Source organism: Corythoichthys intestinalis, chromosome 12 (genome assembly GCF_030265065.1).
Source record: "Corythoichthys intestinalis isolate RoL2023-P3 chromosome 12, ASM3026506v1, whole genome shotgun sequence".
NCBI classification, from domain to species: Eukaryota; Metazoa; Chordata; class Actinopteri; order Syngnathiformes; family Syngnathidae; genus Corythoichthys; species Corythoichthys intestinalis.
In genome coordinates, this window is record NC_080406.1 from 19,246,853 (window position 1) to 19,272,906 (window position 26,054).

At 40.8% G+C, this 26,054-nt stretch overlaps 1 protein-coding gene across 3 annotated transcripts in view; it reads right to left on the minus strand.

The window, feature by feature from the left end:
- The window catches only part of wars2 (tryptophanyl tRNA synthetase 2, mitochondrial), a 61,488-nt gene that overhangs the window by 6,941 nt on the left and 28,493 nt on the right, over window positions 1-26,054 (minus strand). For all 3 annotated transcript variants that reach the window (XM_057853485.1, XM_057853487.1, XM_057853486.1), the window contains 3 exons: window positions 23,097-23,177; window positions 21,032-21,114; window positions 20,741-20,862 (listed from right to left, as the gene is read on the minus strand). In XM_057853485.1, the coding sequence (XP_057709468.1) occupies window positions 20,741-20,862; window positions 21,032-21,114; window positions 23,097-23,177 (286 nt within the window). The remainder of the gene's footprint in view (window positions 1-20,740; window positions 20,863-21,031; window positions 21,115-23,096; window positions 23,178-26,054) is intronic.

Genomic DNA, 26,054 nt, shown 5'->3' on the forward strand with positions numbered 1-26,054 from the left:
TATGCCTCATGAACAGTCTCACCAATTTTGAGAATGATCAAACTAATTCCCTAGGTGCCAAGGTGTAAAATGTGCACACTGTAAATCGATAAAAAGTTCACATTCAATCCAAAATACCCGATTTCCTGTAGGATTTGGAATGTGTGTGCAAGAGACTTTTTGGAGCAGTTTTGCACAAAGTTTTGACTCTCCAAATTTCATCACTCTATGTGAGAAAAACCTAAATGGAGAGGCCTTTTTGAAAAATTCAAGGGGGCGCCACTGAGCCATTTTGTTAAATTGTTTCGTAACGTTGCAAGATTATCGAACGTTATCCAAAGCCGCATGTATGTGCAAATTTTGGTGAGTTTTTATGCATATTCAAGCCTCCAAATGTAAACTCTTACTGTGAACCCATGAAAATTTCACATTCGATCCAAAATACCCGATTTCCTGTTGGATTTGGAATATGGGTGCAAGAGACTTTTTGGAGCAGTTTTGCATAAGGTATCTACTCCCCAAATTTCCTTGCTCTATGTTGAAAAAACCCAATAGGAAAGGCCTTTTTTAAAACTTCTTTCTGTCGCCACTAGTTGGCACTGTAGAGTTGATGCAAATGACCCCTACACGAACCTTCAGGGTATGACTCTCAACAAACACGGGAAGTTTGGCGCAGATATGTTGTATATCTGCCGAGTTATGACTGTTCAAAGTTTTTGGCGAGACAAATTGTTGACGGTTATTTTCACTTCCAGTTTGTACCTCTCCGCTTCTACAAAACCTCAATATTTTTCATTAGGCACCTGAACACATGTCTTGAGGCTCCCCTGAAACAGGTTTGAGGTCAATAGATTTTTTTCCCTTGGAGGAGGAGCCTGTCTCGTAAAGAAGGCCATTTCCTGTTCCCACTAGGGGGCGCCAAGCCTAATGGGTAAAATTTAAATGCAGTCGTGTTCAGGCTGGGATATCTCATATACTTGCTAGAAATGAAAAAGATTGAACGTTGTATCACGGAGTTTTTAATCATTTTCTGAATTTGGTGTTTTGCCCAAAAATGGCCAACTTTGGGACTACGCCCAGGCCAGACCCTTGGATGAAAACTCACCATTTTGAAAACTTAAGATCTCATATGTCTCCTGTATAGTCTGACCAATTTTGAAGACGATCCAACTATTTTCTTCAGCGACAAGGTCTCAAATGTAAATCGATAAAATTTCGCATTTGATCCAAAATTTCCGACTTCCTGTTGGATTTGGAATATAGGTGCAAGAGACTTTTTGGAGCAGTTTTACGCAATGTATCGACTCACCAAATTTCATCATTCTACGTTGAAAAAACCTAATAGGAAAGGCCTTTTTGAAAATTTCAAGGGGGCGCCACTGAGCGATTTTGTTAAATTTTTTTGTAGATTATCAAAATTTACGCAAAGTTGCATGTATGTGCAAATTTTGGTGAGTTTTCGTGCATGTTCAGGCCTCCAAACGTAAACTCCAACTGTGAACCGAAAAAATTTCACATTTGATCCAAAATATCCGATTTCCTGTCGGATTTGGAATATGGGTGCAAGAGGCTTTTTTGAACAGTTAGGCATAAGGTATCTACTCCCCAAATTTCATCGCTCTACGTTGAAAACCTGAGAGGAGAGGCCTTTTTGAAAATTTTAAGGGTCAAGGGGGCGCCACTGAGCCATTTTTTGAAATTTTTTCAAAACGACGCAAGATTATCAAATTTTACGCGAATCTGCACGTATGTGCAAATTTTGGTGACTTTTCGTGCATGTTCAGGCCTCCAAATTGGCCATTTTCATTTGCCATGAAGAAAGAAGAATAATAATAATAATAATAACTAGGCCTGCAAGCAGGACTGAACGGGCCCTCGCAATCTAGCGCAACTCGGACGTCACGCAACTCGGACTGTGTGCAGGTCAGGGTGGTGGCAGATCCTCCTCTCTAATCATCTCATTAGAACCTAACATGCTCGAAAGTCGCCTATTTACATTCCCACACCCAAGAGATAAAAACCCCTATTGGAGAGAGTACTACAAAAAAGGAGCCACTACTGAGCTGTGCAGCCAAACCCTTATTCAAAACCTAAATTAATCTTCTAACTGGGCCAATTCGACCAAGTGTGCCAACTATTGTGGCTCTATAAGCTCCCTGAGTCTCTGAAAAAAAATATTTCCTTTAAATGGCGAACAAAGGGTCGTCACGGCAACAGACAGAGACACGTGGACATGGGCCGTAAAAAAGTATTTTAATAGGTCTTGAAACTACAATGACCAACATGAAAAGAACTGGACATGTTTTGGAAAAACGAGTGACTTTATATCGCCACTAGTTGGCGCTGTAGGGTTGATGCAAATGACCCCTACAAGGCCCTTCAGGGTATGACTCTCAACAAGCACGGGAAGTTTGGCGCAGATATCTTGTATATCTGCCGAGTTATGACTGTTCAAAGTTTTTGGAGAGAAAAATTGTTGACAGTCATTTTCACTTTCCTGTTTGGACCCCTCCGCTTCAACGAAACTTCAATATTTTTCATCAGGCACCTGAAGACAGGTCTTAAGGTTTCCCTTATGCAGGTTTGAGGTAGATTGATTTTTTCCCTTTAGAGGAGGAGTGTGTCCCGTAAAAAAGGGCATTTCCTGTTCCCACTAGGAGGCGCCAGGCACAAATGGTAAATTTTCAATCCAGTCCTGCTCAGGCTGGTATACCTCACACACATGCCAGATTTAAAATAGATTGAACGTTGTATGAGGGAGTTATCAGTCATTTTCCGAATTCGGTGTTTTGGCGAAAAAATGGAAGAATTTGGCGCCCCGCCCAGGTCAGGCCCGTGAATGAAAACACACCATTTTTATAACTTAAGATTTCATATGCCTCATGAACAGTCTCACCAATTTTGAGAATGATCAAACTAATTCCCTAGGTGCCAAGGTGTAAAATGTGCACACTGTAAATCGATAAAAAGTTCACATTCAATCCAAAATACCCGATTTCCTGTAGGATTTGGAATGTGTGTGCAAGAGACTTTTTGGAGCAGTTTTGCACAAAGTTTTGACTCTCCAAATTTCATCACTCTATGTTAGAAAAACCTAAATGGAGAGGCCTTTTTGAAAATTTCAAGGGGGCGCCACTGAGCCATTTTGTTAAATTGTTTCGTAACGTTGCAAGATTATCGAACGTTATCCAAAGCCGCATGTATGTGCAAATTTTGGTGAGTTTTTATGCATATTCAAGCCTCCAAATGTAAACTCTTACTGTGAACCCATGAAAATTTCACATTCGACCCAAAATACCCGATTTCCTGTTGGATTTGGAATATGGGTGCAAGAGACTTTTTGGAGCAGTTTTGCATAAGGTATCTACTCCCCAAATTTCCTTGCTCTATGTTGAAAAAACCCAATAGGAAAGGCCTTTTTTAAAACTTCTTTCTGTCGCCACTAGTTGGCACTGTAGAGTTGATGCAAATGACCCCTACAAGAACCTTCAGGGTATGACTCTCAACAAACACGGAAAGTTTGGCGCAGATATGTTGCATATCTGCCGAGTTATGACTGTTCAAAAGTTTTGGCGAGACAAATTGTTGACGGTCATTTTCACTTCCAGTTTGGACCTCTCCGCTTCAACGAAACCTCAATATTTTTCATCAGGGACCTGAACACATGTCTTGAGGCTCCCCTGAAACAGGTTTGAGGTCAATAGATTTTTTTCCCTTGGAGGAGGAGCCTGTCTCGTAAAGAAGGCCATTTCCTGTTCCCACTAGGGGGCGCCAGGCCTAATGGGTAATATTTCAATGCAGTCGTGTTCAGGCTGGGATATCTCATATACATGCTAGAAATGAAAAAGATTGAACGTTGTATCACGGAGTTTTTAATCATTTTCTGAATTTGGTATTTTGCCCAAAAATGGCCGACTTTGGGACCACGCCCAGGTCAGACCCTTGAGTGAAAACTCACCATTTTGAAAACTTAAGATCTCATATGTCTCCTGAATAGTCTGACCAATTTTGAAGACGATCCAACTATTTTCTTCAGCGACAAGGTCTCAAATGTAAATCGATAAAATTTCACATTTGATCCAAAATTTCTGGCTTCCAGTTGGGTTTGGAATATGGGTGCAAGAGACTTTTTGGAGCAGTTTTGCACAATGTATCGACTCGCCAAATTTCATCGTTCTACGTTGAAAAAACCTAATAGGAAAGGCCTTTTTGAAAATTTCAAGGGGGCGCCACTGAGCCATTTTGTTAAATTTTTTTGTAGATTATCAAAATTTACGCAAAGTTGCATGTATGTGCAAATTTTGGTGAGTTTTCGTGCATGTTCAGGCCTCCAAATGTAAACTCAAACTGTGAACCGATAAAAATTTCACATTTGATCCAAAATATCCGATTTCCTGTTGGATTTGGAATATGGGTGCAAGAGGCTTTTTTGAACAGTTAGGCATAAGGTATCTACTCCCCAAATTTCATTGCTCTATGTTGAAAACCTGAGAGGAGAGGCCTTTTTGAAAATTTTAAGGGTCAAGGGGGCGCCACTGAGCCATTTTTTGACATTTTTTCAAAACGACACAAGATTATCGAAATTTACGCAAAGCCGCACGTTTGTGCAAATTTTGGTGACTTTTCGTGCATGTTCAGGCCTCCAAATTGGCCATTTTCATTTGCCCTGAAAAAAGAAGAATAATAATAATAACTAGGCCTGCAAGCAGGACTGAACGGGCCCTCGCAATCTAGCGCAACTCGGACGTCACGCAACTTGGACTGTGTGCAGGTCAGGGTGGTGGCAGATCATCCTCTCTAATCATCTCATTAGAACCTAACATGCTCGAAAGTCGCCTATTTACATTCCCACACCCAAGAGATAAAAACCCCTATTGGAGAGAGTACTACAAAAAAGGAGCCACTACTGAGCTGTGCAGCCAAGCCCTTATTCAAAACCAAAATTAATCTTCTAACTGGGCCAATTCGACCAAGTGTGCCAACTATTGTGGCTCTATAAGCTCCCTGAGTCTCTGAAAAAAAATATTTCCTTTAAATGGCGAACAAAGGGTCGTCACGGCAACAGACAGAGACACGTGGACATGGGCCGTAAAAAAGTATTTTAATAGGTCTTGAAACTACAATGACCAACATGAAAAGAACTGGACATGTTTTGGAAAAACGAGTGACTTTCTATCGCCACTAGTTGGCGCTGTAGGGTTGATGCAAATGACCCCTACAAGGCCCTTCAGGGTATGACTCTCAACAAGCACGGGAAGTTTGGCGCAGATATCTTGTATATCTGCCGAGTTATGACTGTTCAAAGTTTTTGGAGAGAAAAATTGTTGACAGTCATTTTCACTTTCCTGTTTGGACCCCTCCGCTTCAACGAAACTTCAATATTTTTCATCAGGCACCTGAAGACAGGTCTTAAGGTTTCCCTTATGCAGGTTTGAGGTCGATTGATTTTTTCCCTTTAGAGGAGGAGTGTGTCCCGTAAAAAAGGGCATTTCCTGTTCCCACTAGGAGGCGCCAGGCACAAATGGTAAATTTTCAATCCAGTCCTGCTCAGGCTGGTATACCTCACACACATGCCAGATTTAAAATAGATTGAACGTTGTATGAGGGAGTTATCAGTCATTTTCCGAATTCGGTGTTTTGGCGAAAAAATGGAAGAATTTGGCGCCCCGCCCAGGTCAGGCCCTTGAATGAAAACACACCATTTTTATAACTTAAGATTTCATATGCCTCATGAACAGTCTCACCAATTTTGAGAATGATCAAACTAATTCCCTAGGTGCCAAGGTGTAAAATGTGCACACTGTAAATCGATAAAAAGTTCACATTCAATCCAAAATACCCGATTTCCTGTTGGGTTTGGAATACGCATGCAAGAGACTTTTTGGAGCAGTTTTGTACAAGGTATTGACTCTCCGAATTTCATCCATCTACGTTGAAAAAACCTAAATGGAGAGGCCTTTTTGAAAATTTCAAGGGGGCGCCACTGAGCCATTTTGTTACATTTTTTCGTAACGTTGCAAGATTATTGAACGTTATGCAAAGCCGCATGTATGTCGAAATTTTTGTGAGTTTTCGTGCATGTTCAAGCCTCCAAATGTAAACTCCTACTGTTAACCGATAAAAATTTCACATTTGATCCAAAATACCCGATTTCCTGTTGGATTTGGAAAATGGGTGCAAGAGACTTTTTGGAGCAGTTTTGCATAAGGTATCAACTCCCCAAATTTCCTCACTCTATGTTGGAAAAACCCAATAGGAAAGGCCTTTTTTAAAACTTCTTTCTGTCGCCACTAGTTGGCACTGTAGAGTTGATGCAAATGACCCCTACACGAACCTTCAGGGTATGACTCTCAAAAAACACGGGAAGTTTGGCGCAGATATGTTGTATATCTGCCGAGTTATGACTGTTCAAAGTTTTTGGCGAGACAAATTGTTGACGGTCATTTTCACTTCCAGTTTGGACCTCTCCGCTTCTACAAAACCTCAATATTTTTCATTAGGCACCTGAACACATGTCTTGAGGCTCCCCTGAAACAGGTTTGAGGTCAATAGATTTTTTTCCCTTGGAGGAGGAGCCTGTCTCGTAAAGAAGGCCATTTCCTGTTCCCACTAGGGGGCGCCAAGCCTAATGGGTAATATTTCAATGCAGTCGTGTTCAGGCTGGGATATCTCATATACTTGCTAGAAATGAAAAAGACTGAACGTTGTATCACGGAGTTTTTAATCATTTTCTGAATTTGGTATTTTGCCCAAAAATGGCCAATTTTGGGACTACGCCCAGGCCAGACCGTTGGATGAAAACTCACCATTTTGAAAACTTAAGATCTCATATGTCTCCTGTATAGTCTGACCAATTTTGAAGACGATCCAACTATTTTCTTCAGCGACAAGGTCTCAAATGTAAATCGATAAAATTTCACATTTGATCCAAAATTTCCGACTTCCTGTTGGATTTGGAATATAGGTGCAAGAGACTTTTTGGAGCAGTTTTACGCAATGTATCGACTCACCAAATTTCATCGTTCTACGTTGAAAAAACCTAATAGGAGAGGCCTTTTTGAAAATTTCAAGGGGGCGCCACTGAGCGATTTTGTTAAATTTTTTTGTAGATTATCAAAATTTACGCAAAGTTGCATGTATGTGCAAATTTTGGTGAGTTTTCGTGCATGTTCAGGCCTCCAAACGTAAACTCCAACTGTGAACCGAAAAAATTTCACATTTGATCCAAAATATCCGATTTCCTGTCGGATTTGGAATATGGGTGCAAGAGGCTTTTTTGAACAGTTAGGCATAAGGTATCTACTCCCCAAATTTCATCGCTCTACGTTGAAAACCTAAGAGGAGAGGCCTTTTTGAAAATTTTAAGGGTCAAGGGGGCGCCACTGAGCCATTTTTTGAAATTTTTTGAAAACGACGCTAGATTATCAAATTTTACGCGAACCTGCACGTATGTGCAAATTTTGGTGACTTTTCGTGCATGTTCAGGCCTCCAAATTGGCCATTTTCATTTGCCATGAAAAAAGAAGAATAATAATAATAATAATAATAATAATAATAATAATAATAATCCTTTGCATTACAATAGGGCCTTCGCACGCCTAGTGCTCGGGCCCTAATAATAATAATAATAATAATAATAATAATAATAATAATAATCCTTTGCAAAACAATAGGGCCTTCGCACGCTTAGTGCTCGGGCCCTAACTAGGCCTGCAAGCAGGACTGAACGGGCCCTCGCAATCTAGCGCAACTCGGACGTCACGCAACTCGGACAGTGTGCAGGTCAGGGTGGTGGCAGATCGTCCTCTCTAATCATCTCATTAGAACCTAACATGCGCGAAAGTTGCCTCTTTACATTCACACACCTAAGAGATAAAAACCCCTATTGGACAGAGGACTACAAAAAAGGAGCGAATAAAGGGTCATCACAGCAACAGACAGAGACATGTGGACATGGGCCGTAAAATAAGTATTTTAAAAGGTCTTGAAACTACAATGACCAACCTGAAAAGAACTGGACATATATTTAAAAAAATGAGTGACTTTCTATTGCCACTAGTTGGCGCTGTAGGGTTGATGCAAATGACCCCTACAGGACCCTTCAGACTATGACTCAACAAGCACGATATGTTTGGCGCAGATATGTTGTAGAAGTTATGACTGTTCAAAACTTGTGGTGAGACGAAATGGCTTCAGTCATTTTTACTTCTCCTGTTGGACCCTTCTGCTTCAACCAAACCTCAGTATTTTTCATCAGGCACCTGAACACATGTCTTCAGGCTCCCCTGATGCAGGTTTGAGGTGAATAGATTTTTTTTTCCTTGGAGGAGGAGCCTGTTTCGTAAAAAAGGCATTTCCTGTTCCCACTAGGGGGCGCTAGGCCTAATGAGTAATATTTCAATGCACTCGTGTTCAGGGTGGGATCCCGCACATACATGCCAGATATGAAAAAGATTGAACGTTGTTTCAAGGAGCTATTAGTCCTTTCCTGAATTTGTCATTTTGCCGAAAAAATGGCCGACTTTGGCACCACGCCCAGGTCAGACCCATGAATGAAAACACACCATTTTGAAAAGTTTAGATTTCATAGGTCTCCTGAATTGTCTAACCAATTTTGAAGATGATCCAATTGATTCCCTCTGTGACAAGGTCTCAAATGTGCACCCTGTTAATTGATAAAAATTTCACATCCGATCCAAAATACCCGATTTCCTGTTGGGTTTGGAATATGGGTGCAAGAGACTTTTTGGAGCAGTTTTGCACAAGGTATCGACTCCCCAAATTTCATTGCTCTACGTTAAAAAAACCTAATAGGAAACGCCTTTTTGAAAAATTCAAGGGGGCGCCACTGAGCCATTTTGTTACATTTTTTTGTAACGTTGAGAGATTATCGAAATCCACACAAAGCCGCATGTATGTGCAAAATTTGGTGAGTTTTCGTGCATGTCCAGGCCTCCAAATGTAAACTGTACTAGAAATGGACAGAAATTTCACATTTGATCCAAAATACCCGATTTTCTGTTGGATTTGGAATATGGGTGCAAGAGGCTTTTTTGAGCAGTTAGGCATAAGGTATCTACTTCCCAAATTTCCTTGCTCTATGTTGAAAAAACCCAACAGGAAAGGCCTTTTTTAAAACTTCTTTCTGTCGCCACTAGTTGGCACTGTAGAGTTGATGCAAATGACCCCTACAAGAACCTTCAGGGTATGACTCTCAACAAACACGGAAAGTTTGGCGCAGATATGTTGCATATCTGCCGAGTTATGACTGTTCAAAGTTTTTGGCGAGACAAATTGTTGACGGTCATTTTCACTTCCAGTTTGGACCTCTCCGCTTCAACGAAACCTCAATATTTTTCATCAGGCACCTGAACACATGTCTTGAGGCTCCCCTGAAACAGGTTTGAGGTCAATAGATTTTTTTCCCTTGGAGGAGGAGCCTGTCTCGTAAAGAAGGCCATTTCCTGTTTCCACTAGGGGCGCCAGGCCTAATGGGTAATATTTCAATGCAGTCGTGTTCAGGCTGGGATATCTCATAAACATGCTAAAAATGAAAAAGATTGAACGTTGGATCACGGAGTTTTTAATCATTTTCTGAATTTGGTATTTTGCCTAAAAATGGCCGACTTTGGGACCACGCCCAGGCCAGACCCTTGAATGAAAACACACCATTTTGAAAACTTAAGATCTCATACGTCTCCTGAATAGTCTGACCAATTTTGAAGACGATCCAACTTTATCCTTCAGCGACAAGGTCTCAAATGTAAATCGATAAAATTTCGCATTTGACCCAAAATTTCCAGCTTCCTGTTGGGTTTGGAATATGGGTGCAAGAGACTTTTTGGAGCAGTTTTGTACAATGTATCGACTCACTAAATTTCATTGTTCTACGTTGAAAAAACCTAATAGGAGAGGCCTTTTTGAAAATTTCAAGGGGGCGCCACTGAGCCATTTTGTTAAATTTTTTTGTAGATTATCAAAATTTACGCAAAGTTGAATGTATGTGCAAATTTTGGTGAGTTTTCGTGCATGTTCAAGCCTCCAAACGTAAACTCCAACTGTGAACCGAAAAAATTTCACATTCGATCCAAAATACCCGATTTCCTGTTGGATTTGGAATATGGGTGCAAGAGGCTTTTTTGAACAGTTAGGCATAAGGTATCTACTCCCCAAATTTCATTGCTCTACGTTGAAAACCTGAGAGGAGAGGCCTTTTTGAAAATTTTAAGGGTCAAGGGGGCGCCACTGAGCCATTTTTTGACATTTTTTCAAAACGACGCAAGATTATCGAAATTTACGCGAATCTGCACGTATGTGCAAATTTTGGTGACTTTTCGTGCATGTTCAGGCCTCCAAATTGGCCATTTTCATTTGCCATGAAGAAAGAAGAAGAATAATAATAATAACTAGGCCTGCAAGCAGGACTGAACGGGCCCTCGCAATCTAGCGCAACTCGGACGTCACGCAACTTGGACTGTGTGCAGGTCAGGGTGGTGGCAGATCATCCTCTCTAATCATCTCATTAGAACCTAACATGCTCGAAAGTCGCCTATTTACATTCCCACACCCAAGAGATAAAAACCCCTATTGGAGAGAGTACTACAAAAAAGGAGCCACTACTGAGCTGTGCAGCCAAGCCCTTATTCAAAACCAAAATTAATCTTCTAACTGGGCCAATTCGACCAAGTGTGCCAACTATTGTGGCTCTATAAGCTCCCTGAGTCTCTGAAAAAAAATATTTCCTTTAAATGGCGAACAAAGGGTCGTCACGGCAACAGACAGAGACACGTGGACATGGGCCGTAAAAAAGTATTTTAATAGGTCTTGAAACTACAATGACCAACATGAAAAGAACTGGACATGTTTTGGAAAAACGAGTGACTTTCTATCGCCACTAGTTGGCGCTGTAGGGTTGATGCAAATGACCCCTACAAGGCCCTTCAGGGTATGACTCTCAACAAGCACGGGAAGTTTGGCGCAGATATCTTGTATATCTGCCGAGTTATGACTGTTCAAAGTTTTTGGAGAGAAAAATTGTTGACAGTCATTTTCACTTTCCTGTTTGGACCCCTCCGCTTCAACGAAACTTCAATATTTTTCATCAGGCACCTGAAGACAGGTCTTAAGGTTTCCCTTATGCAGGTTTGAGGTCGATTGATTTTTTCCCTTTAGAGGAGGAGTGTGTCCCGTAAAAAAGGGCATTTCCTGTTCCCACTAGGAGGCGCCAGGCACAAATGGTAAATTTTCAATCCAGTCCTGCTCAGGCTGGTATACCTCACACACATGCCAGATTTAAAATAGATTGAACGTTGTATGAGGGAGTTATCAGTCATTTTCCGAATTCGGTGTTTTGGCGAAAAAATGGAAGAATTTGGCGCCCCGCCCAGGTCAGGCCCTTGAATGAAAACACACCATTTTTATAACTTAAGATTTCATATGCCTCATGAACAGTCTCACCAATTTTGAGAATGATCAAACTAATTCCCTAGGTGCCAAGGTGTAAAATGTGCACACTGTAAATCGATAAAAAGTTCACATTCAATCCAAAATACCCGATTTCCTGTTGGGTTTGGAATACGCATGCAAGAGACTTTTTGGAGCAGTTTTGTACAAGGTATTGACTCTCCGAATTTCATCCATCTACGTTGAAAAAACCTAAATGGAGAGGCCTTTTTGAAAATTTCAAGGGGGCGCCACTGAGCCATTTTGTTACATTTTTTCGTAACGTTGCAAGATTATTGAACGTTATGCAAAGCCGCATGTATGTCGAAATTTTTGTGAGTTTTCGTGCATGTTCAAGCCTCCAAATGTAAACTCCTACTGTTAACCGATAAAAATTTCACATTTGATCCAAAATACCCGATTTCCTGTTGGATTTGGAAAATGGGTGCAAGAGACTTTTTGGAGCAGTTTTGCATAAGGTATCAACTCCCCAAATTTCCTCACTCTATGTTGGAAAAACCCAATAGGAAAGGCCTTTTTTAAAACTTCTTTCTGTCGCCACTAGTTGGCACTGTAGAGTTGATGCAAATGACCCCTACACGAACCTTCAGGGTATGACTCTCAAAAAACACGGGAAGTTTGGCGCAGATATGTTGTATATCTGCCGAGTTATGACTGTTCAAAGTTTTTGGCGAGACAAATTGTTGACGGTCATTTTCACTTCCAGTTTGGACCTCTCCGCTTCTACAAAACCTCAATATTTTTCATTAGGCACCTGAACACATGTCTTGAGGCTCCCCTGAAACAGGTTTGAGGTCAATAGATTTTTTTCCCTTGGAGGAGGAGCCTGTCTCGTAAAGAAGGCCATTTCCTGTTCCCACTAGGGGGCGCCAAGCCTAATGGGTAATATTTCAATGCAGTCGTGTTCAGGCTGGGATATCTCATATACTTGCTAGAAATGAAAAAGACTGAACGTTGTATCACGGAGTTTTTAATCATTTTCTGAATTTGGTATTTTGCCCAAAAATGGCCAATTTTGGGACTACGCCCAGGCCAGACCGTTGGATGAAAACTCACCATTTTGAAAACTTAAGATCTCATATGTCTCCTGTATAGTCTGACCAATTTTGAAGACGATCCAACTATTTTCTTCAGCGACAAGGTCTCAAATGTAAATCGATAAAATTTCACATTTGATCCAAAATTTCCGACTTCCTGTTGGATTTGGAATATAGGTGCAAGAGACTTTTTGGAGCAGTTTTACGCAATGTATCGACTCACCAAATTTCATCGTTCTACGTTGAAAAAACCTAATAGGAGAGGCCTTTTTGAAAATTTCAAGGGGGCGCCACTGAGCGATTTTGTTAAATTTTTTTGTAGATTATCAAAATTTACGCAAAGTTGCATGTATGTGCAAATTTTGGTGAGTTTTCGTGCATGTTCAGGCCTCCAAACGTAAACTCCAACTGTGAACCGAAAAAATTTCACATTTGATCCAAAATATCCGATTTCCTGTCGGATTTGGAATATGGGTGCAAGAGGCTTTTTTGAACAGTTAGGCATAAGGTATCTACTCCCCAAATTTCATCGCTCTACGTTGAAAACCTAAGAGGAGAGGCCTTTTTGAAAATTTTAAGGGTCAAGGGGGCGCCACTGAGCCATTTTTTGAAATTTTTTGAAAACGACGCTAGATTATCAAATTTTACGCGAACCTGCACGTATGTGCAAATTTTGGTGACTTTTCGTGCATGTTCAGGCCTCCAAATTGGCCATTTTCATTTGCCATGAAAAAAGAATAATAATAATAATAATAATAATAATAATAATAATAATAATAATCCTTTGCATTACAATAGGGCCTTCGCACGCCTAGTGCTCGGGCCCTAATAATAATAATAATCCTTTGCATTACAATAGGGCCTTCGCACGCCTAGTGCTCGGGCCCTAATAATAATAATAATAATAATAATAATAATAATAATAATAATCCTTTGCAAAACAATAGGGCCTTCGCACGCTTAGTGCTCGGGCCCTAAATACTTGAAAAAAGAAATTTAAGAAAATAAAATACAAGAAAATAAAGTAAAATACATTAAAAAATAAAAAAATCAAATAAAAGTAAATAAATGAAAATACACTAAAAATAGGGTTTCATCTAATAACTAGGCCTGCAAGCAGGACTGAACGGGCCCTCGCGATCTAGCGCAACTCGGACGTCACGCAACTCGGACTGTGTGCAGGTCAGGGCGGTGGCAGATCCTCCTCTCTAATCATCTCATTAGAACCTAACATGCTCGAAAGTCGCCTATTTACATTCCCACACCCAAGAGATAAAAACCCCTATTGGAGAAAGTACTACAAAAAAGGAGCCACTACTGAGCTGTGCAGCCAAGCCCTTATTCAAAACTAAAATTAATCTTCTAACTGGGCCAATTCGACCAAGTGTGCCAACTATTGTGGCTCTATAAGCTGCCTGAGTCTCTGAAAAAAAATATTTCCTTTAAATGGCGAACAAAGGGTCGTCACGGCAACAGACAGAGACACGTGGACATGGGCCGTAAATAAGTATTTTAATAGGTCTTGAAACTACAATGACCAACCTGAAAAGAACTGGACATGTATTGGAAAAACGAGTGACTTTCTATTGCCACTAGTTGGCGCTGTAGGGTTGATGCAAATGACCCCTACAAGGCCCTTCAGGGTATGACTCTCAACAAGCACGGGAAGTTTGGCGCAGATATGTTGTATATCTGCCGAGTTATGACTGTTCAAAGTTTTTGGAGAGAAAAATTGTTGACAGTCATTTTCACTTTCCTGTTTGGACCCCTCCGCTTCAACGAAACTTCAATATTTTTCATCAGGCACCTGAACACAGGTCTTAAGGCTTCCCTTTTGCAGGTTTGAGGTAGATTGATTTTTTCCCTTTAGAGGAGGAGTGTGTCCCGTAAAAAAGGGCATTTCCTGTTCCCACTAGGAGGCGCCAGGCACAAATGGTAAATTTTCAATCCAGTCCTGCTCAGGCTAGTATACCTCACACACATGCCAGATTTAAAATAGATTGAACGTTGTATGAGGGAGTTATCAGTCATTTTCCGAATTCGGTGTTTTGGCGAAAAAATGGCCGACTTTGGCACCCCGCCCAGGTCAGGCCCGTGAATGAAAACACACCATTTTTATAACTTAAGATTTCATATGCCTCATGAACAGGCTCGCCAATTTTGAGAATGATCAAACTAATTCCCTAGGTGCCAAGGTGTAAAATGTGCACACTGTAAATCGATAAAAATTTCACATTCAATCCAAAATACCCGATTTCCTGTAGGATTTGGAATGTGTGTGCAAGAGACTTTTTGGAGCAGTTTTGCACAAAGTTTTGACTCTCCAAATTTCATCACTCTATGTTAGAAAAACCTAAATGGAGAGGCCTTTTTGAAAATTTCAAGGGGGCGCCACTGAGCCATTTTGTTAAATTTTTTCGTAACGTTGCAAGATTATCGAACGTTATCCAAAGCCGCATGTATGTGCAAATTTTGGTGAGTTTTTATGCATATTCAAGCCTCCAAATGTAAACTCTTACTGTGAACCCATGAAAATTTCACATTCGATCCAAAATACCCAATTTCCTGTTGGATTTGGAATATGGGTGCAAGAGACTTTTTGGAGCAGTTTTGCATAAGGTATCTACTCCCCAAATTTCCTTGCTCTATGTTGAAAAAACCCAATAGGAAAGGCCTTTTTTAAAACTTCTTTCTTTCGCCACTAGTTGGCACTGTAGAGTTGATGCAAATGACCCCTACAAGAACCTTCAGGGTATGACTCTCAACAAACACGGAAAGTTTGGCGCAGATATGTTGCATATCTGCCGAGTTATGACTGTTCAAAATTTTTGGCGAGACAAATTGTTGACGGTCATTTTCACTTCCAGTTTGGACCTCTCCGCTTCAACGAAACCTCAATATTTTTTATCAGGGACCTGAACACATGTCTTGAGGCTCCCCTGAAACAGGTTTGAGGTCAATAGATTTTTTTCCCTTGGAGGAGGAGCCTGTCTCGTAAAGAAGGCCATTTCCTGTTCCCACTAGGGGGCGCCAGGCCTAATGGGTAATATTTCAATGCAGTCGTGTTCAGGCTGGGATATCTCATATACATGCTAGAAATGAAAAAGATTGAACGTTGTATCACGGAGTTTTTAATCATTTTCTGAATTTGGTATTTTGCCCAAAAATGGCCGACTTTGGGACCACGCCCAGGCCCGACCCTTGAGTGAAAACACACCATTTTGAAAACTTAAGATCTCATATGTCTCCTGAATACTCTGACCAATTTTGAAGACGATCCAACTATTTTCTTCAGCGACAAGGTCTCAAATGTAAATCGATAAAATTTCACATTTGATCCAAAATTTCCGACTTCCTGTTGGATTTGGAATATGGGTGCAAGAGACTTTTTGGAGCAGGTTTGCACAATGTATCGACTCGCCAAATTTCATCGTTCTACGTTGAAAAAACCTAATAGGAAAGGCCTTTTTGAAAATTTCAAGGGGGCGCCACTGAGCGATTTTGTTAAATTTTTTTGTAGATTATCAAAATTTACGCAAAGTTGCATGTATGTGCAAATTTTGGTGAGTTTTCGTGCATGTTCAGGCCTCCAAATGTAAACCCCAACTGTGAACCGATAAAAATTTCACATTTGATCCAAAATATCCGATTTCCTGTTGGATTTGGAATATGGGTGCAAGAGGCTTTTTTGAACAGTTAGGCATAAGGTATCTACTCCCCAAATTTCATTGCTCTACGTTGAAAACCTGAGAGGAGAGGCCTTTTTGAAAATTTTAAGGGTAAAGGGGGCGCCACTGAGCCATTTTTTGACATTTTTTCAAAACGACACAAGATTATCGAAATTTACGCGAAGCGGCACGTATGTGCAAATTTTGGTGACTTTTCGTGCATGTTCAGGCCTCCAAATTGGCCATTTTCATTTGCCCTGAAAAAAGAAGAATAATAATAATAATAATAATAATAATAATAATAATAATAATAATAATAATAATCCTTTGCAAAACAATAGGGCCTTCGCACGTCTAGTGCTCGGGCCCTAATAATCCCAAGTAGTAAAAAAAAAAAAAAAAAAGTACTACAAAAATGTCTACAAATAAGTCAAGGAGTTTGGTGCAAAGATGCAAGGGTCCACTGTCCATGACAAAGGCCTTTTTCAGACAGGCAGCCAAAATCAGATTTTTAGCACATCCAGATTTAAACTGGATGGCTGTTTCGTAGTCTGAACAGTCACAAAGCACAGAAATCTGAGTTTCATATCAGATATGGACAACATGCTTCTCAGTCTGAACAGCTCAGATAGGATTTGACCATCTGCTATGATGTCACTCTATGCTGGATGACGCCTTCGTAGCCACAGCAACCTGTCAGGTGTGTCAGTGTGGCCCAGTCTGAATAAGCCCAGATCTGATTTGGAATCTTGTTAAAAAAAAGTCTAAATAGTCAGTCCTAAAAAAATCATATTTGGGAAGGAATCCCGTTCAATTCAGATATGCTTGCAGTCTGAACGCAGCCAAAGTGAATGAAAAATGTTTGCTGCAGAAAATCTTCCGAAAAGCCAATTAAAAATATTAACATACTGTACGTTAGGTACTGAAAACTGATGCGCATGACCAAATTTGGGGGAATGTAGCTGAAAATCATTGGAAAACGGTTATCTTAACGGCAGTCACATGTCACAAGTACATACAGATAGTCCCTGGGTTACGAACGAGTTCCGTTCCTATGCTGGCGACGTAACCCGATCTTCCGCGTAAGTGGGAATTAACCCTTTGAAAATTCAAAATAACTATCCAAGAAGTATTGTATTTTGTTTAATGATGGAGAATGCACTGCCCTCTGGTGGGAGCGTTGGGTTTGGCTTGAGTGTCGTTTAATAATGCTTCCACGTTTGGCCCACATAAGGCTGTAAGTTGCTTCAGTTAATACATATGTTTGTGTATGCATTTGTAATTAGGTTTAGAGCTACAGTTTGTGAAGTTACATGTGAGCGATTTGCTTTGAAAACTGTAAATACAATAGCATTTGTAGCATTTAAGCTAGCGGACATTTGTGAGGCAAATTTGGCTCATTTAATCTATTAAATTTACACATTGATCAGACTAGATGGACGTTTGACCACCAATCTTTTTGTGTTGAGTGTTTTATTGTTAAAATGCATGTCGTTTTGAACAGACGTGTATAATAGGGATGCAACGATACAGTCAGGTCACGATTCGGTACGAGTTTCGATACGAGGAACACGATTTTCGATTCAATACATTTCATGCTCCAAAACAAAAACTACAAGTGTTATTTATTTACTTTTTTAGATTTTCCTAACATGCAAAAATAACAATGCCATCATATAAACATGCATTTTAGTGCATAATATTTGTGTGCTTACTTCTTACTGATCTGAAGAAATTTTGTATAAAAGTGCTGATAACAATCTTTACTGTTTGTAAAGTGAGGCGGGGCACACTGTTGATTGCTACAGCTTATTTAGCAGCTATGTTCACCACATGAGCAAAACATCGTATTTGTGGTCCAAGTCCATCTGTGTTACATACTGAATTAACAATATTCGCAGCATTATCTATAGTCACTGGTATGGATTGATTAGGCCTGCTTAACTTCCATTCAGTCATGGCGGTTTTTAATTCATCGATGTAGTATATGGAGTACGCGTCCCCATGATCACTCTGGGCTCACGCAGCCAATGGCATGGGACTTGGGGGGGATGCTTTTGGATGATATCTAGTGTGTGCGCGTGAGTGTGGGCATTGAAAAAAGTTAACAAACGCCACAGAAGACACGTCTGCTCATTACTGCACAACACCAGCATTTGACAATCAACTTTCATAAACAGGACGAGTTTGAAGTACAGAGCTCTTAATTTGCCACTCATTGTTCATCATGTAACCTTGAGTTTGCTCTCTGTGTCCCAGGGTGTTAAGCTGCCTGGTGTCAAACTGAGGCTATTCATAGCAGTTCCTCACGAGCAATGATCCTCGTGCGCCACGGCTCCCGCACTTCAGGAAGTTTTGGGGAGGAGTGGAGGGGGGGCTGCTAGCGGGAACGAGCCTTCTCATACCTTTTTTTACAAGGCAAGGATGCGCCGGACACTGTAGCGAGAGATACCACAAAAAAGTTCGGAAAATACATTTTGGGAGCTTTTCAATTGGATCGAATGTTTTTGCGTATTGAATCAAAGAGGGCGTATCGAACGGTTCAATATATAACCGAGTATTGTTGCATCCTAAAGCCTGAGTTATACTCCCGCGTTGCAGTGACGGCACAGTGACTACGGCGTCATTTGACATTCGATGGTTCTCCGTCCAGGTGACGCGTTGCTCTGTAATTCACCGCCAAGCCACTAGAGGGGTGTGGCGTTATGTTTGTATGGTTTTGGGGCATGCTTGTTGACTTCCTCTTGTCTAGTTTAACGGAGAAAAAAAATAAACAATGCAAGATGGAACGCTTGAATGTGGATCTTCAGCTCATTAACATTGAATAAATGTTGATCAAACAAATGTTGAGGCGTAGGCGACGCAGAAGACTGTTTTGAGGCGGTCTATCCAACTTTTGATGCCGCATAGAGAGTTCTAGCCTCGGGTGGAAACCAGTTAGCTGTAGCGGCTAGCTTCAAACTGGCGTTGAGCACTGCATTCAGCAATTTGTCCAAGGTCTGCAAAGTCCTCCAGCCCGATTTGTTTGCCGTGTCCTACAAACAGCCAGTGGGAAGCCATAGCACATTTCTGGCGTCTATGGAATTTCCCAAACTGCGTTGGAAGCCTTGACGTTAACGTTATCATAAAAGCACCGAGGCACTCTCAATCAGTGATGATGTATCGTGTGTGAACTGTCTGTTGTTGAAAATGAAACATCAAAACAACTCTTTTGACACCAAACCTGTGCTTTATTCTTCATATACTTGAAGTGTGACACGTAAATAAGTCACAGACTCACAGCAAACATATGTACACAATAAATGATGAAGTGCACTGACCAAAAACACGACATAAAGTGATAAAAAGCTGGCAGTTTTTGGCCGACTGGGTCGCCGCCTCAAGTGGCCATTCGATTCCGCACACACACATACTGTACTTGTCTCGGTGGTTCTTCCATTTTTTTTTTATTCAATCGCTGGCTGACCTCCAGCCCCGTATTTCCAGCAATCTCCTCCCACGAATTGCTTGCCATTTGGCAATCTTCATAATGTCTTGACGAGACATTGTAGAAGTTGTCCTACTTGCTTTTCGTTGATACTCTCGTCGGCTTGGTCCATTTTTGCGTGTAGAAAAATAATTTTTGAGAATGGCGGTGATTTCGCGCTGAACCGGAAACAACAGTCTGAGTGGACCAATCATAGTCCATTTCCACCACGTCACACGCGTTGACGCGACGCGAAGTCAGAAAAAAAAGAAGGACCCAGAGAGGCTACGGCGGAGGGTCGTAAATCGGGTCTTCGTTGACGGTGCAGGTCTTACGCGGAAGCATAAGTCGGACTTTAGTTTATATATGTGTGTTAAAGCTTTACAAATTGTCAAAAGTGAAAGAATTAAAAAGCTTCAAAAAGCACAATTGCTTTGTTTGCTGTCTGTCAAGCTGAACAACTTCACGTTTAGTGAGGACAGAACAAGTCATGTTAATAAAGTAAAAAATAACATACAGTGAGGTACAATTACGTAGGTAGTTTGTGCGACGTAAAACAAAAAAAAAAGACTGGAGACTGAAGGGTTGACGACACTCCAGCGTCATAAAGATGTAATCGCGTAAGTCGAGTATGTCGTAACCCAGGGACTACCTGTATTTACTTCGCAAAATGTCAAAACACGGTAAGCGATGGATCGTCCTAGCTTATCTGAGGAGATGCACCACTGAAAATCTTGTGTAGAAAGACAGATACGGTAGAACGACAGATTTACAACCTCAATGACTGAAAACTGGATTAAAAATGGACCGATTGCTGGCGACCGAAGATGAGACGGCCAACACCGCCAATCATTCAAAAGTCCCGCCCCTCTCAGCAGTCAATTATCACCCTATTGGTGGGAAGGAGGCTTCTTTCATCAAAACTGCTGGCGCCATTTTGTACTTTTAAAATGCTTGGGAATAAACAACCGCATTAAGACTGTCAGTGTTTGTGTGTGTGCGCCATGTGTGTGTTTAATTGCGAGCACTTATAAATAGCTCCAATCCTTCTAATTATTATCAGAATCTAAATGGAAGCTTTATTGATCTCACTGCAGATGGGCCGGTGTTTATGATCAGATTCTTACTCAGCAAAGCTTGGGGTTGTGGGAAGAAGCCATCGCCGAAGCGTTTGTTGAAGATTCGAGCCAGGTCCTGGGCCAGCTCCAGATGCTGGATCTGGTCCTCGCCGACGGGCACATGCGTGGACCTGAGAGCCATCCGAGCAGGGAAGAAGTGAACAAGTGTCATCTAGAGAAAAATGTGGGCAAGCTCTAAAATGACAATAAAACTGTGAAATTGATGTATTTAATGCATTGACGGTGAGAGACGTCCAATCTTCATTCATAATTTAATGTACCAGAAGTCCAAATTCTCACTTGTAAAGAAGAATATCCGCAGCCTGGAGGACAGGATATGTGTACAGACCCACGCTGCCTTCATTCCTCTGGTTGCTCTTCATCTGGAGACACACACACACACGCACACACACACGAAAAAAAGATGGATGAGATACTTTGTACAATCGGTGATTAAAGAACGGAACATTTTCCCACTCTAGTCTTTTTCGGGCAAAAAGAAGTTGCATTTTTTTTCTTCCTTTTTTGGCTCCTGCACCTCCTTGGGGTCCGATTGACACCGCACGTGGCCGGGAAATGACGGCTATTAAGCGGAGAAATCTGGCAGGTGGAGAAAGCAATAAAACAGACAACGACGACAGGGAAGCGGGATGGAAATCGGATACGCGACGGGAGAAGAAACACATGCAAATACTACAAAAGTCAATTTTACTAGTTGACTTGAACAAATAACTACCGTATTTTTCGGACTATAAGTCGCAGTTTTTTTTTCATAGTTTGGCTGGGGGTGCGACTTATACTCAACGAGCAAATTCTGTGTGAAATTATTAACACATTATGATATCATTTCACATGTTATTTTGGTGTTTTGGAGTGACACTGGTTTGATAAACTTGTTAGCATGTTCTTTATGCTATAGTTATCTGAATAACTCTTGTATTATTGACTCTTTTATATTGAAATGCATGCTTTTAGTTTGCGGTGCTTTCCAGAAGAAGACTGACAGCTACGCAGCATCTCTGAGTGAGTGGGCGAGAGAGAGAGAGAGAAACACGGCTGCGAACCTACGTTCATTGTTTATGCTTGTAAAATATCTCTACAGAGGCAACGCCTGTGTGTATCATCTTTGCTGTTGTTGTTGTTTGTTTTCCACCCACGATCGGACACTTAGAGCCAGTTGTGTGGTTGTTTGAACAATGTGCTAATGCTAGCGAATGCATGCTAACCGTTTGTGTCATTGCTGTAATAGCACCTAATTATCATTTATTTACGTTTATGCGAACATGTTTGGTATCGAGGACGAAACTGATTCAGCAAATTGTACGGATGTCCACCATCGTCATTTGGGAGTTTAGCTCGCTGTATAGCCAGGACCGAGCGGAAGCATCCTGGTGAGGACAGTATATTCACATTTCGTTGTTCATGCATCATGTCACATCATACTGTACACTTATTCAGCATGTTGTTTTCTAATGTATTTTTATTAGAGCTGTCAAACGATTACAATTTTTAATCGAGTTAATTACATCTTAAAAATGAATTAATCGTAATTAATCGCAATTAATCGCAATTCAAACCATATATAAAGTATGCCATATTTTTCTGTAAATTATTGTTGGAATGGAAAGATAAGACACAAGATGGATATATACATTCAACATACGGTACATAAGGACTGTATTTGTTTATTATAACAATAAATCAACAAGATGGCATTAACATTATTAACATTCTGTTAAATCGATCCATGGATACAAAGACTTGTAGTTCTTAAAAGATAAATGTTAGTACAAGATATAGAAATTTTATATTAAAACCCCTCTTAATGTTTTTGTTTTAATAACATTAGTAAAATTTTCAATCAAAAAATAAACTAGTAGCCCGCCATTGTTGATGTCAATAATTACTTACTCAATGCTCATGGGTGCTGAAGCCTATAAAATCAGTCATACCCAAGCGCCCGCAGAGGGCGACAAAACTCCATAAAACACAATTAACAAGTGGGCATTCACTGTACTGTCATTTAAATCTGTCTGAGCAGGGCATGTGCGTCAAATATTTTAACGTGATTAATTTAAAAAATTAATTACCGCCCGTTAACGCGATAATTTTGACAGCCCTAATTTTTATATTAAATTGTCTTTCAAGATGACATATTTGTTCTATGTGTTGGATTTTATCAAGTAAATTTCCTTCAAAAAGGCGACTTATACTGCTGTGCGGCTTATATATGTTTTTTTCCTCTTTGTTGGGCATTTTATGGCTGGTGCGACTTATAGTCCGAAATATACGGTGCTGTTGGTAAAAAAATAGGGTTTAAATACAAAACAGCATGATCTTAAGACTATGCAGCAACATACACTACCTTCCACTGTGGCAGGTGTCGCAGCCGCGGCATGCTGGTCAGGCATCCGAGGATCCATGACAGTTCAGCGTGCTCGGGCACCTGTCAAAAGAAAAATGTTCACGTCTTTAAACGCGCCGCCTTGATTTTCAAGCTCCATTATCATCTTTTGATGGGACTGTCAAGATGACTCGTTAGCACCACGCAGTGCCAGCTGAGGATAAGTTTAAGCAATTTTCAAACAAGATGACAAATCAGGTCATTTTAGAAAGTAAGCAGTGTGTCGATCGGTTTCGATGACAGATGTGTGCGTGCTCAGGGAAATATCCTCCCACTTGGGAAAATTAAAGTTTATGGCTTGCTGGCTCCATTGACATCCTCTCTCAGTGGCTTGGAGCAATGCATTGTGGGAATGAAGTCAAAGTCTGATAACTGGGACTTAGCTCAGGGATGGCCGTTTCACACCGTAAAAATAAGACGTGTGGAGAAAAAAAAATTGAGAACGTGGGATGCTTTGTAAGGCATGAAACCGGTCTGAAAATTCCTCATTAACGAACCGAAAAATCCATGTGCAATTGAACACATCAGTTAGGACCAATCATGTTTCCAGAGGAGGGTTAATAAAACACTAAGCTTGTCATTGTCATTTGAGCCACCTATCCTTAAATAATGGCGGCTACATCCGGAAGGAGACTAAGGGCAGCATGAATACATTGCAAAGTAAAACTGCAGAACCCTGTTAAGCAAACGTTAGTGCATCCAAATACTTGGTGGTGACAAATTGTACCCTGGTGAGCATCCAAGGAGCCCAAAGCAGCTGTTAGGATTAGTCGTCGCCGTAACGCTGACATTTGCAATTTGCTGAAAATGGTCTAAATGCCTTCTTTTTTGGAAACCATTTTTTTCCCCTTTTACACCGAGATTCTTTCATGTGGCTGAAGTGGCTGAAGCGACCACTTCTCGGTGGTTTCTGTTTGTTTGTCTTTCCATCATGCCCTGTCAAGGAGCCTGACTGCCTCTGTGTGTGTGTATGTGTGTGTGTATGCGGAGATAAGAATCAAGTCAGTGCTTTGCGGCGTGTGAGTAAACACGAAGGCGCTCGATGGCGGTAAAATAAACTAAAAGATAGAAAAGAAACCATTGAAGAATCCTGGTTTCAAGCAAAGTTTAGGGTTTCAAACAAGGGCGATGGTTTTAAAGTGCCGGTTAATGTTTGAAACATAGTTAAGGGATTTTTAATTCAGGTTTGGGTTACAAATGACAGTTCTAAGATTCATTTTCAACATGGGTTAGGGCAGTGTTTTTCAATCACTGTGCAGGGCATACTACTGTGCCGTGGTGGAGAGAATCAAACACTTACACTGTTACACTTTTATTCTGGTATAGACCCTACTCACATGACGTCACAACCACGCCTCCGCGCCATATTGTCCGTCAGCTCGTCGGGTTTAAGCATTACCGCTACGTAAATTCCTCCTATTATGGCGTGTTTTTCTGCTCGTTAACATTAATAATCAAAATGGTGAAGCCGTGTGTGGCGGTTGGTTGCAATAACAGAGAAGATAGACGGAGAGACTTGAAGTTCTACCGTATTCCGAGAGACCCGGAGAGGAGAGCGAGATGGACTGCTGCAATTCGACGAGAAAACTGGGCACCAAACGATCACTGCAGATTATGTAGTAGTCATTTTATATCTGGTAAGATGCATTTAATATATATTTAGAGGGTTTTGGGCTGACAACCACAATTAAGATCATTGCGAGGCTAATCACCGACAACATACAGTTTCAAATTCAAGATGCTTATTTCTTCCACCATCATTATTTTTTGAATAATATTTAGCTGGTACCAAGTAAAAGAAGTTAAACAGGTGTGTCCAAACCTTTTGCAAAGGGGGCCAAATTTGGTGTGGTAAAAATGCGGGGGGCTAACCTTGGCTGATTTACATAGAACAATATATTTAAACAAATTTTAGCAAGCCCTTCTGTGTGTCACATTTGCTTTATTATTTTTTTAATGAATAATTTCAACAATCTCGCAACTAGCCTTTGTGGCGTTCTCTTTCGACAGTCGGGCTCTTGCGAAATACTGCTGCTGTGAAATTAAACTAGCTTCAAGTTGCTATAATTTCTCGCTGCGTATCTTCCCTGTAATGTTGTCGTACATGTCAGCGTCTTGTTTGGTAATATTGCGTCACATCGAACTCTTTGAAAACAGCGACTGTCTCTTTGCAAATGAGGCAGACACAGTTGTTACGTGTTTTATTGAAGAAATAGTCCAATATCCACCTATCCTTGAAGCGTCGGCCATTGCAGTCAACTTTTTTTTTTATTGATTGTCACCATTTTAGAAAATTGGAAGTAAAGGGTCACACGGGGTAATGTTGCTTAGAGTGCTGCTCTTAAAGTTTTTCAAACTTTCGTGAGAATAGGCTGATTTTGTGTGGACAAGATAGTTGTAGATATCAGGGTAGCAGATGTCAGGCAGAGAGGGCGAAGACAGCGGGTCGAAAAATATCGATTTAGGCATCAAATATGGATCTGGCGAAGGGATAGACTGAAGCTTTTCCACATAACGCCTTTTATGCAATGCATCCAATGAGTTTACAGCGTCTAAAAGCACCGGGGCTTCCATGAATTGCACTATAAATTGCACGACAAATTGAAACCATTGAGAATACTGATAAACACTGACGGACAATATGGCGGCTGGATACAGCGACACGTCATTCTGTGACGTTGGTGAGTAGGGTCTATATTTCCTGTTTCAAGTTGTATTGCAATATTAGTAGCTTAGAGGTGGGCGGAAAGGAGTTGTGGCGAATGTGCGTACTTTGATTCTTTCTAGCCGCCTCTCTGGAAGAGGAAAAGCTCTGACGGTGATAGTTTTTATTTTCTTAAGTGAAAGTGGATGATTTTCCACAGAACACCAGCATTGTTAATAACCGCGTTAGAGTATAACAGCGTTACTAACGGCATT